The 12,607-nt window shown below is 45.3% G+C and overlaps 1 protein-coding gene across 2 annotated transcripts in view; it reads right to left on the bottom strand.

Moving 5' to 3' along the window:
* LOC5506933 (trafficking protein particle complex subunit 12) overlaps positions 1–12,607 on the bottom strand; it is a 46,421-nt gene that overhangs the window by 6,709 nt on the left and 27,105 nt on the right. For both annotated transcript variants that reach the window (XM_048726440.1, XM_048726439.1), the window contains exons 7-9: positions 5,535–5,651; positions 613–726; positions 21–159 (exon numbers count right to left, since the gene is read on the bottom strand). In XM_048726440.1, the coding sequence (XP_048582397.1) occupies positions 21–159; positions 613–726; positions 5,535–5,651 (370 nt within the window). The remainder of the gene's footprint in view (positions 1–20; positions 160–612; positions 727–5,534; positions 5,652–12,607) is intronic.

Genomic DNA, 12,607 nt, shown 5'->3' on the forward strand with positions numbered 1-12,607 from the left:
TGGCTCAGAGATTTGATTACCTTTCCGTGCTGGGTAAGTTTCTGGGTAGTACTCGTAATACAAGTCAGGCTGATCGAAGGTCTTGAACGCATCCAGCTCCGCCTCGGCAGTACTATACATCTGCAGCTTGATCAACATAGCTACTCTACAGAACCACATCTGATGAACAAGACCAGAAGCAGTCATTTTACCCATAAATCCACCGACATTAAATTATGTGGTGTGCAGGTTGATCTATGATAACTACAAAACCACATCTGATGAACAAGCCTCAAACTCGTCATATTACCCATAAATAAACCAACATATGAAGAGCAAAACAAGAGATGTTATTGAAGATATCAAGACTTGTAGTGTTAAACCAGCATTGTCATCAGTTTACTTCCGCAGGGCCGACGAAAACCTCAACCGACAAGAGACAAAATAATCTTTTAGAACCCGCGCTATTTAACAGGCCATCCGCTCTAAATTATCAGTCACATCCTCAAAGAAACTTCCAATACGCTTTTACGATTTTGAAATATTTTTCGCGTTTTCCGTTAAAAATAATCCGAGATTGTTACGTAATCGACCGAAAAAAAAAGATGAAATTGCTCGCTAACTGTTCTGTACCTGTAATGTTTTATGAGTGTGCATGGCTCGCTGACCATGTTGACCTACACCCTGACCATGTGCCGTCAGGAATCGTCCAGTGAATTCCAGCCCAGCTCTCCAGCACTGCGCAGCCTGTCAGACACAAACATAACGACATAATGACATAAACATGGTGCACACTCGCGACATAAGGACATAAACATGGTACCACTGGCGACATGACGACATAAACATGGTGCACACTGGCGACATAACGACATAAACATGGTACACACTGGTGACATAACGACATAAACATGGTGCACACTGGCGACATAACGACATAAACATGTTGCACACTGGCGACATAACGACATAAACATGTTGCACACTGGCGACATGACGACATAAACATGGTACACACTGGCGACATAACAACATAAACATGGTGCACACTGGCGACATAACGACATAAACATGTTGCACACTGGCGACATGACGACATAAACAAGGTACACACTGGCGACATAACGACATAAACATGGTGCACACTGGCGACATAACGACATAAACATGGTGCACACTGGCGACATAACGACATAAACATGGTGCACACTGGCGACATAACGACATAAACATGGTACACACTGGCGACATAACGACATAAACATGGCGCACACTGGCGACATAACGACATAAACATGGTGCACACTGGCGACATAACAACATAAACATGGTGCACACTGGCGACATAACGACATAAACATGTTGCACACTGGCGACATGACAACATAAACAAGGTACACACTGGCGACATAACGACATAAACATGGTACACAGTGGCGACATGACGACATAAACATGGTACACACTGGTGACATAACGACATAAACATGGTACACACTGGCGGCATGACGACATAAACATGGTGCACACTGGCGACATAACGACATAAACATGGTACACACTGGTGACATAACAACATAAACATGTTGCACACTGGCGACATGACAACATAAACATGGTACACACTGGCGACATAACGACATAAACATGGTACACACTGGCGACATGACGACATAAACATGGTACACACTGGCGACATGACGACATAAACATGGTGCACACTGGCGACATAACGACATAAACATGGTACACACTGGCGACATAATGACATAAACATGGTGCACACTGGCGACATAACGACATAAACATGGTGCACACTGGCGACATGACAACATAAACATGGTACACACTGGTGACATAACGACATAAACATGGTGCACACTGGCGACATGACGACATAAACATGGTGCACACTGGCGACATAACGACATAAACAAGGTACACACTGGCGACATAAGGACATAAACATGGTACACACTGGCGACATAACGACATAAACACGGTACACACTGGCGACATAACGACATAAACATGGTGCACAATGGCGACATAACGACATAAACATGGTACACACTGGCAACATAAACATGGTACACACTGGCGACATAATGACATAAACATGGTGCACACTGGCAACATAACGACATAAACATGGTGCACACTGGCGACATGACGACATAAACATGGTACACACTGGCGACATAATGACATAAACATGGTACACACTGGCAACATAAACATGGTACACACTGGCGACATAACGACATAAACATGGTGCACACTGGCGACATGACGACATAAACATGGTACACACTGGCGACATAATGACATAAACATGGTACACACTGGCAACATAAACATGGTACACACTGGCGACATAATGACATAAACATGGTGCACACTGGCGACATAACGACATAAACATGGTGCACACTGGCGACATAACGACATAAACATGTTGCACACTGGCGACATAACGACATAAACATGGTGCACACTGGTGACATAACGACATAAACATGGTGCACACTGGCGACATAACGACATAAACATGGTGCACACTGGCAACATAAACATGGTACACACTGGCGACATAACGACATAAACATGGTGCACACTGGCGACATAACGACATAAACATGGTGCACACTGGCGACATAACGACATAAACATGGTGCACACTGGCGACATAACGACATAAACATGGTGCACACTGGCGACATGACGACATAAACATGGTGCACACTGGCGACATGACGACATAAACAAGGTACACACTGGCGACATAACGACATAAACATGGTGCACACTGGCGACATAACGACATAAACATGGTGCACACTGGCGACATAACGACATAAACATGGTGCACACTGGCGACATAACGACATAAACATGGTGCACACTGGCGACATAACGACATAAACATGGTGCACACTGGCAACATAAACATGGTACACACTGGCGACATAACGACATAAACATGGTGCACACTGGCGACATAATGACCTAAACATGGTGCACACTGGCAACATAAACATGGTACACACTGGCAAAATAACGACATAAACATGGTGCACACTGGCGACATAATGACCTAAACATGGTGCACACTGGCGACATGACGACATAAACATGGTGCACACTGGTGACATAACGACATAAACATGGTGCACACTGGCGACATAACGACATAAACATGGTACACACTGGCAACATAAACATGGTACACACTGGCGACATAACGACATAAACATGGTGCACACTGGCGACATAACGACATAAACATGGTGCACACTGGCGACATGGCGACATAAACAAGGTGCACACTGGTGACATAACGACATAAACATGGTGCACACTGGCGACATAACGACATAAACATGGTGCACACTGGCGACATAACGACATAAACATGGTGAACACTGGCGACATGACGACATAAACATGGCGCACACTGGCGACATGACGAAATAAACATGGTACACACTGGCGACATGACGACATAAACATGGTACACACTGACAACATAACGACATAAATGTAGTCCATGATAGGTGAATGTCCATGTCTTTCAAAGGTCGATGTTATGTTGTTATGTCACGGATTTTACATACTTCAACACAAGAACGTAAAGTGTACATAAAGGGCGTACAGCGCATTAGTCAAGACATCCCATAAAGAGGACAAGCAAGTTGAAGAGTTCTAAGAGGGCTTGGATAAAGTTACAGAATCAGAAGTTATGCACGTTGAATCCCAAATCCTGAATCCTGCTGTTTTGAAAATTGTTAGAGCACCAAGCACATGGTGAACGAAGATGGAGGAAGGGGAGACGAAAAGGAGCACATGGCGGATGGAGGAAGAAGAGACAAAAAGGAGCACATGGAGGATGGAGGAACAGGAGACAAAAAGGAGCACATGGCGGATGGAGGAAGAGGAGACAAAAAGGAGCACATGGCGGATGGAGGAAGAGGAGACAAAAAGGAGCACATGGAGGATGGAGGAAGAAGAGACAAAAAGGAGCACATAGAGGATGGAGGAAAAGGAGACAAAAAGGAGCACATGGCGGATGGAGGAAGAGGAGACAAAAAGGAGCACATGGCGGATGGAGGAAGAGGAGACAAAAAGGAGCACATGGCGGATGGAGGAAGAGGAGACAAAAAGGAGCACATGGCGGATGGAGGAAGAGGAGACAAAAAGGAGCACATGGCGGATGGAGGAAGAGGAGACAAAAAGGAGCACATGGCGGATGGAGGAAGAAGAGACAAAAAGGAGCACATGGAGGATGGAGGGAGAGGAGACAAAAAGGAGCACATGGCGGATGGAGGAAGAGGAGACAAAAAGGAGCACATGGCGGATGGAGGAAGAAGAGACAAAAAGGAGCACATAGAGGATGGAGGAAAAGGAGACAAAAAGGAGCACATGGCGGATGGAGGAAGAGGAGACAAAAAGGAGCACATGGCGGATGGAGGAAGAGGAGACAAAAAGGAGCACATGGAGGATGGAGGAAGAGGAGACAAAAAGGAGCACATGGCGGATGGAGGAAGAGGAGACAAAAAGGAGCACATGGCGGATGGAGGAAGAGGAGACAAAAAGGAGCACATGGCGGATGGAGGAAGAGGAGACAAAAAGGAGCACATGGCGGATGGAGGAAGAGGAGACAAAAAGGAGCACATGGAGGATGGAGGAAGAGGAGACAAAAAGGAGCACATGGCGGATGGAGGAAGAGGAGACAAAAAGGAGCACATGGCGGATGGAGGAAGAGGAGACAAAAAGGAGCACATGGCGGATGGAGGAAGAAGAGACAAAAAGGAGCACATGGAGGATGGAGGAAGAAGAGACAAAAAGGAGCACATGGCGGATGGAGGAAGAGGAGACAAAAAGGAGCACATGGAGGATGGAGGAAGAGGAGACAAAAAGGAGCACATGGCGGATGGAGGAAGAGGAGACAAAAAGGAGCACATGGCGGATGGAGGAAGAGGAGACAAAAAGGAGCACATGGAGGATGGAGGAAGAGGAGACAAAAAGGAGCACATGGCGGATGGAGGAAGAGGAGACAAAAAGGACCACATGGCGGATGGAGGAAGAAGAGACAAAAAGGAGCACATGGAGGATGGAGGAAGAAGAGACAAAAAGGAGCACATGGCGGATGGAGGAAGAGGAGACAAAAAGGAGCACATGGAGGATGGAGGAAGAGGAGACAAAAAGGAGCACATGGCGGATGGAGGAAGAAGAGACAAAAAGGAGCACATGGCGGATGGAGGAAGAGGAGACAAAAAGGAGCACATGGCGGATGGAGGAAGGGGAGACAAAAAGGAGCACATGGCGGATGGAGGAAGAGGAGACAAAAAGGAGCACATTGCGGATGGAGGAAGAGGAGACAAAAAGGAGCACATGGCGGATGGAGGAAGAGGAGACAAAAAGGAGCACATGGCGGATGGAGGAAGAGGAGACAAAAAGGAGCACATGGAGGATGGAGGAAGAGGAGACAAAAAGGAGCACATGGCGGATGGAGAAAGAGGAGACAGAAAGGAGCACATGGCGGATGGACGTACCAATAACTCCTTGAGCCCAGACTCATCTAGTGGGACGCTGTCAACAGTCAGAACTTGTCTCTTCTCTGCAGCTTGCTCACTTATAAATCTCTGAAGCATGTCTTTGACAGGGTCAATCTAACAAAGAGATGGAAAATTGTTAAGCTTTGCACTCACCAGGAGCATCTGACTACAAGCCAGTTAAGTGCTTCACACTGACCACACGACCTTTGCTGTCCCCAAAATCTCCTTCTCTCACCTGAGTTCCCTAATTCTCCTATTCTCACCTGAGTTCCCTAATTCTCCTTCTCTCACCTGAGTTCCCTAATTCTCCTATTCTCACCTGAGTTCCCTAATTCTCCTATTCTCACCTGAGTTCCCTAATTCTCCTATTCTCACCTGAGTTCCCTAATTCTCCTATTCTCACCTGAGTTCCCTAATTCTCCTATTCTCACCTGAGTTCCCTAATTCTCCTATTCTCACCTGAGTTCCCTAATTCTCCTATTCTCACCTGAGTTCCCTTATTCTCCTATTCTCACCTGAGTTCCCTTATTCTCCTATTCTCACCTGAGTTCCCTAATTCTCCTATTCTCACCTGAGTTCCCTTATTCTCCTATTCTCACCTGAGTTCCCTAATTCTCCTTCTCTCACCTGAGTTCCCTAATTCTCCTATTCTCACCTGAGTTCCCTTATTCTCCTATTCTCACCTGAGTTCCCTAATTCTCCTATTCTCACCTGAGTTCCCTTATTCTCCTATTCTCACCTGAGTTCCCTTATTCTCCTATTCTCACCTGAGTTCCCTAATTCTCCTATTCTCACCTGAGTTCCCTTATTCTCCTATTCTCACCTGAGTCCCCTAATTCTCCTATTCTCACCTGAGTCCCCTAATTCTCCTATTCTCACCTGAGTTCCCTAATTCTCCTATTCTCACCTGAGTTCCCTAATTCTCCTATTCTCACCTGAGTTCCCTAATTCTCCTATTCTCACCTGAGTCCCCTAATTCTCCTATTCTCACCTGAGTTCCCTAATTCTCCTCCCTCACCTGAGTTCCCTTATTCTCCTATTCTCACCTGAGTTCTCTAATTCTCCTATTCTCACCTGAGTCCCCTAATTCTCCTATTCTCACCTGAGTCCCCTAATTCTCCTATTCTCACCTGAGTTCCCTAATTCTCCTATTCTCACCTGAGTTCCCTAATTCTCCTATTCTCACCTGAGTTCTCTAATTCTCCTATTCTCACCTGAGTCCCCTAATTCTCCTATTCTCACCTGAGTTCTCTAATTCTCCTATTCTCACCTGAGTTCCCTAATTCTCCTATTCTCACCTGAGTCCCCTAATTCTCCTATTCTCACCTGAGTTCCCTTATTATCCTATTCTCACCTGAGTTCCCTAATTCTCCTATTCTCACCTGAGTTCCCTAATTCTCCTATTCTCACCTGAGTCCCCTAATTCTCCTATTCTCACCTGAGTTCCCTTATTATCCTATTCTCACCTGAGTTCCCTAATTCTCCTATTCTCACCTGAGTCCCCTAATTCTCCTATTCTCACCTGAGTTCCCTTATTCTCCTATTCTCACCTGAGTTCCCTAATTCTCCTATTCTCACCTGAGTTCCCTTATTCTCCTATTCTCACCTGAGTTCCCTTATTCTCCTATTCTCACCTGAGTTCCCTAATTCTCCTATTCTCACCTGAGTTCCCTAATTCTCCTTCTCTCACCTGAGTTCCCTAATTCTCCTATTCTCACCTGAGTTCTCTAATTCTCCTATTCTCACCTGAGTCCACTAATTCTCCTATTCTCACCTGAGTTCCCTTATTCTCCTATTCTCACCTGAGTTCTCTAATTCTCCTATTCTCACCTGAGTTCCCTAATTCTCCTATTCTCACCTGAGTTCCCTAATTCTCCTATTCTCACCTGAGTTCCCTAATTCTCCTATTCTCACCTGAGTTCCCTTATTCTCCTATTCTCACCTGAGTTCCCTAATTCTCCTATTCTCACCTGAGTTCCCTTATTCTCCTATTCTCACCTGAGTTCCCTTATTCTCCTATTCTCACCTGAGTTCCCTAATTCTCCTATTCTCACCTGAGTTCCCTAATTCTCCTTCTCTCACCTGAGTTCCCTAATTCTCCTCCCTCACCTGAGTTCCCTAATTCTCCTATTCTCACCTGAGTCCCCTAATTCTCCTATTCTCACCTGAGTTCCCTAATTCTCCTATTCTCACCTGAGTCCCCTAATTCTCCTATTCTCACCTGAGTTCCCTAATTCTCCTCCCTTACCTGAGTTCCCTAATTCTCCTATTCTCACCTGAGTTCCCTAATTCTCCTATTCTCACCTGAGTTCCCTAATTCTCCTTCTCTCACCTGAGTTCCCTAATTCTCCTATTCTCACCTGAGTTCTCTAATTCTCCTATTCTCACCTGAGTTCTCTAATTCTCCTATTCTCACCTGAGTCCCCTAATTCTCCTATTCTCACCTGAGTTCCCTTATTCTCCTATTCTCACCTGAGTTCCCTAATTCTCCTATTCTCACCTGAGTCCCCTAATTCTCCTATTCTCACCTGAGTTCCCTAATTCTCCTATTCTCACCTGAGTTCCCTAATTCTCCTATTCTCACCTGAGTTCCCTAATTCTCCTCCCTCACCTGAGTTCCCTTATTCTCCTATTCTCACCTGAGTCCCCTAATTCTCCTATTCTCACCTGAGTTCTCTAATTCTCCTATTCTCACCTGAGTTCCCTAATTCTCCTATTCTCACCTGAGTTCCCTTATTATCCTATTCTCACCTGAGTTCCCTAATTCTCCTATTCTCACCTGAGTCCCCTAATTCTCCTATTCTCACCTGAGTTCCCTTATTATCCTATTCTCACCTGAGTTCCCTAATTCTCCTATTCTCACCTGAGTTCCCTAATTCTCCTATTCTCACCTGAGTCCCCTAATTCTCCTATTCTCACCTGAGTTCCCTAATTCTCCTATTCTCACCTGAGTCCCCTAATTCTCCTATTCTCACCTGAGTTCCCTAATTCTCCTATTCTCACCTGAGTCCCCTAATTCTCCTATTCTCACCTGAGTTCCCTAATTCTCCTATTCTCACCTGAGTTCCCTAATTCTCCTATTCTCACCTGAGTTCCCTAATTCTCCTCCCTCACCTGAGTTCCCTTATTCTCCTATTCTCACCTGAGTTCCCTAATTCTCCTCCCTCACCTGAGTTCCCTAATTCTCCTATTCTCACCTGAGTTCCCTAATTCTCCTATTCTCACCTGAGTCCCCTAATTCTCCTATTCTCACCTGAGTTCCCTAATTCTCCTATTCTCACCTGAGTTCCCTAATTCTCCTATTCTCACCTGAGTTCCCTAATTCTCCTCCCTCACCTGAGTCCCCTAATTCTCCTATTCTCACCTGAGTTCCCTTATTCTCCTCCCTCACCTGAGTCCCCTAATTCTCCTATTCTCACCTGAGTTCCCTAATTCTCCTATTCTCACCTGAGTTCCCTTATTCTCCTATTCTCACCTGAGTTCCCTAATTCTCCTATTCTCACCTGAGTTCCCTAATTCTCCTCCCTCACCTGAGTTCCCTAATTCTCCTATTCTCACCTGAGTTCCCTTATTCTCCTCCCTCACCTGAGTCCCCTAATTCTCCTATTCTCACCTGAGTTCCCTAATTCTCCTATTCTCACCTGAGTTCCCTTATTCTCCTATTCTCACCTGAGTTCCCTAATTCTCCTATTCTCACCTGAGTTCCCTAATTCTCCTCCCTCACCTGAGTTCCCTAATTCTCCTATTCTCACCTGAGTTCCCTTATTCTCCTTCTCTCACCTGAGTTCCCTAATTCTCCTATTCTCACCTGAGTTCCCTTATTCTCCTATTCTCACCTGAGTTCCCTAATTCTCCTATTCTCACCTGAGTTCCCTAATTCTCCTATTCTCACCTGAGTTCCATAATTCTCCTATTCTCACCTGAGTTCCCTAATTCTCCTATTCTCACCTGAGTTCCCTAATTCTCCTATTCTCACCTGAGTTCCCTTATTCTCCTATTCTCACCTGAGTTCCCTAATTCTCCTATTCTCACCTGAGTTCCCTAATTCTCCTATTCTCACCTGAGTTCCCTAATTCTCCTCCCTCACCTGAGTTCCCTTATTCTCCTATTCTCACCTGAGTTCCCTTATTCTCCTATTCTCACCTGAGTTCCCTTATTCTCCTATTCTCACCTGAGTTCCCTTATTCTCCTATTCTCACCTGAGTTCCCTAATTCTCCTATTCTCACCTGAGTTCCCTAATTCTCCTATTCTCACCTGAGTCCCCTAATTCTCCTATTCTCACCTGAGTTCCCTAATTCTCCTCCCTCACCTGAGTTCCCTAATTCTCCTATTCTCACCTGAGTCCCCTAATTCTCCTATTCTCACCTGAGTTCCCTAATTCTCCTATTCTCACCTGAGTTCCCTAATTCTCCTCCCTCACCTGAGTCCCCTAATTCTCCTATTCTCACCTGAGCCCCCTAATTCTCCTATTCTCACCTGAGCCCCCTAATTCTCCTATTCTCACCTGAGTTCCCTAATTCTCCTCCCTCACCTGAGTTCCCTAATTCTCCTATTCTCACCTGAGTTCCCTAATTCTCCTATTCTCACCTGAGTCCCCTAATTCTCCTATTCTCACCTGAGTTCCCTAATTCTCCTCCCTCACCTGAGTTCCCTAATTCTCCTATTCTCACCTGAGTCCCCTAATTCTCCTATTCTCACCTGAGTTCCCTTATTCTCCTATTCTCACCTGAGTTCCCTTATTCTCCTATTCTCACCTGAGTTCCCTAATTCTCCTATTCTCACCTGAGTTCCCTAATTCTCCTATTCTCACCTGAGTTCCCTAATTCTCCTATTCTCACCTGAGTTCCCTAATTCTCCTATTCTCACCTGAGTTCCCTAATTCTCCTATTCTCACCTGAGTTCCCTTATTCTCCTATTCTCACCTGAGTTCCCTAATTCTCCTATTCTCACCTGAGTTCCCTAATTCTCCTATTCTCACCTGAGTTCCCTAATTCTCCTCCCTCACCTGAGTTCCCTTATTCTCCTATTCTCACCTGAGTTCCCTTATTCTCCTATTCTCACCTGAGTTCCCTTATTCTCCTATTCTCACCTGAGTTCCCTTATTCTCCTATTCTCACCTGAGTCCCCTAATTCTCCTATTCTCACCTGAGTTCCCTAATTCTCCTATTCTCACCTGAGTTCCCTAATTCTCCTATTCTCACCTGAGTTCCCTAATTCTCCTATTCTCACCTGAGTCCCCTAATTCTCCTCCCTCACCTGAGTTCCCTTATTCTCCTATTCTCACCTGAGTTCTCTAATTCTCCTATTCTCACCTGAGTTCCCTTATTCTCCTATTCTTACCTGAGTCCCCTAATTCTCCTATTCTCACCTGAGTTCCCTAATTCTCCTATTCTCACCTGAGTTCCCTAATTCTCCTATTCTCACCTGAGTCCCCTAATTCTCCTATTCTCACCTGAGTCCCCTAATTCTCCTATTCTCACCTGAGCCCCCTAATTCTCCTATTCTCACCTGAGTTCCCTAATTCTCCTCCCTCACCTGAGTTCCCTAATTCTCCTATTCTCAACTGAGTTCCCTAATTCTCCTATTCTCACCTGAGTCCCCTAATTCTCCTATTCTCACCTGAGTTCCCTAATTCTCCTCCCTCACCTGAGTTCCCTAATTCTCCTATTCTCACCTGAGTCCCCTAATTCTCCTATTCTCACCTGAGTCCCCTAATTCTCCTATTCTCACCTGAGTTCTCTAATTCTCCTATTCTCACCTGAGTTCCCTAATTCTCCTCCCTCACCTGAGTTCCCTTATTCTCCTATTCTCACCTGAGTTCCCTTATTCTCCTATTCTCACCTGAGTTCCCTTATTCTCCTATTCTCACCTGAGTCCCCTAATTCTCCTATTCTCACCTGAGTTCCCTAATTCTCCTATTCTCACCTGAGTTCCCTAATTCTCCTATTCTCACCTGAGTTCCCTAATTCTCCTATTCTCACCTGAGTCCCCTAATTCTCCTCCCTCACCTGAGTTCCCTTATTCTCCTATTCTCACCTGAGTTCCCTAATTCTCATATTCTCACCTGAGTTCCCTTATTCTCCTATTCTTACCTGAGTCCCCTAATTCTCCTATTCTCACCTGAGTTCCCTAATTCTCCTATTCTCACCTGAGTTCCCTAATTCTCCTCCCTCACCTGAGTTCCCTAATTCTCCTATTCTCACCTGAGTTCCCTTATTCTCCTTCTCTCACCTGAGTTCCCTAATTCTCCTATTCTCACCTGAGTCCCCTAATTCTCCTATTCTCACCTGAGTTCCCTAATTCTCCTATTCTCACCTGAGTTCCCTAATTCTCCTATTCTCACCTGAGTTCCCTAATTCTCCTATTCTCACCTGAGTCCCCTAATTCTCCTCCCTCACCTGAGTTCCCTTATTCTCCTATTCTCACCTGAGTTCTCTAATTCTCCTATTCTCACCTGAGTTCCCTTATTCTCCTATTCTTACCTGAGTCCCCTAATTCTCCTATTCTCACCTGAGTTCCCTAATTCTCCTATTCTCACCTGAGTTCCCTAATTCTCCTATTCTCACCTGAGTCCCCTAATTCTCCTATTCTCACCTGAGTCCCCTAATTCTCCTATTCTCACCTGAGCCCCCTAATTCTCCTATTCTCACCTGAGTTCCCTAATTCTCCTCCCTCACCTGAGTTCCCTAATTCTCCTATTCTCAACTGAGTTCCCTAATTCTCCTATTCTCACCTGAGTCCCCTAATTCTCCTATTCTCACCTGAGTTCCCTAATTCTCCTCCCTCACCTGAGTTCCCTAATTCTCCTATTCTCACCTGAGTCCCCTAATTCTCCTATTCTCACCTGAGTCCCCTAATTCTCCTATTCTCACCTGAGTTCTCTAATTCTCCTATTCTCACCTGAGTTCCCTAATTCTCCTCCCTCACCTGAGTTCCCTTATTCTCCTATTCTCACCTGAGTTCCCTTATTCTCCTATTCTCACCTGAGTTCCCTTATTCTCCTATTCTCACCTGAGTCCCCTAATTCTCCTATTCTCACCTGAGTTCCCTAATTCTCCTATTCTCACCT

Source organism: Nematostella vectensis, chromosome 4 (genome assembly GCF_932526225.1).
Source record: "Nematostella vectensis chromosome 4, jaNemVect1.1, whole genome shotgun sequence".
Taxonomy (NCBI): Eukaryota; Metazoa; Cnidaria; class Anthozoa; order Actiniaria; family Edwardsiidae; genus Nematostella; species Nematostella vectensis.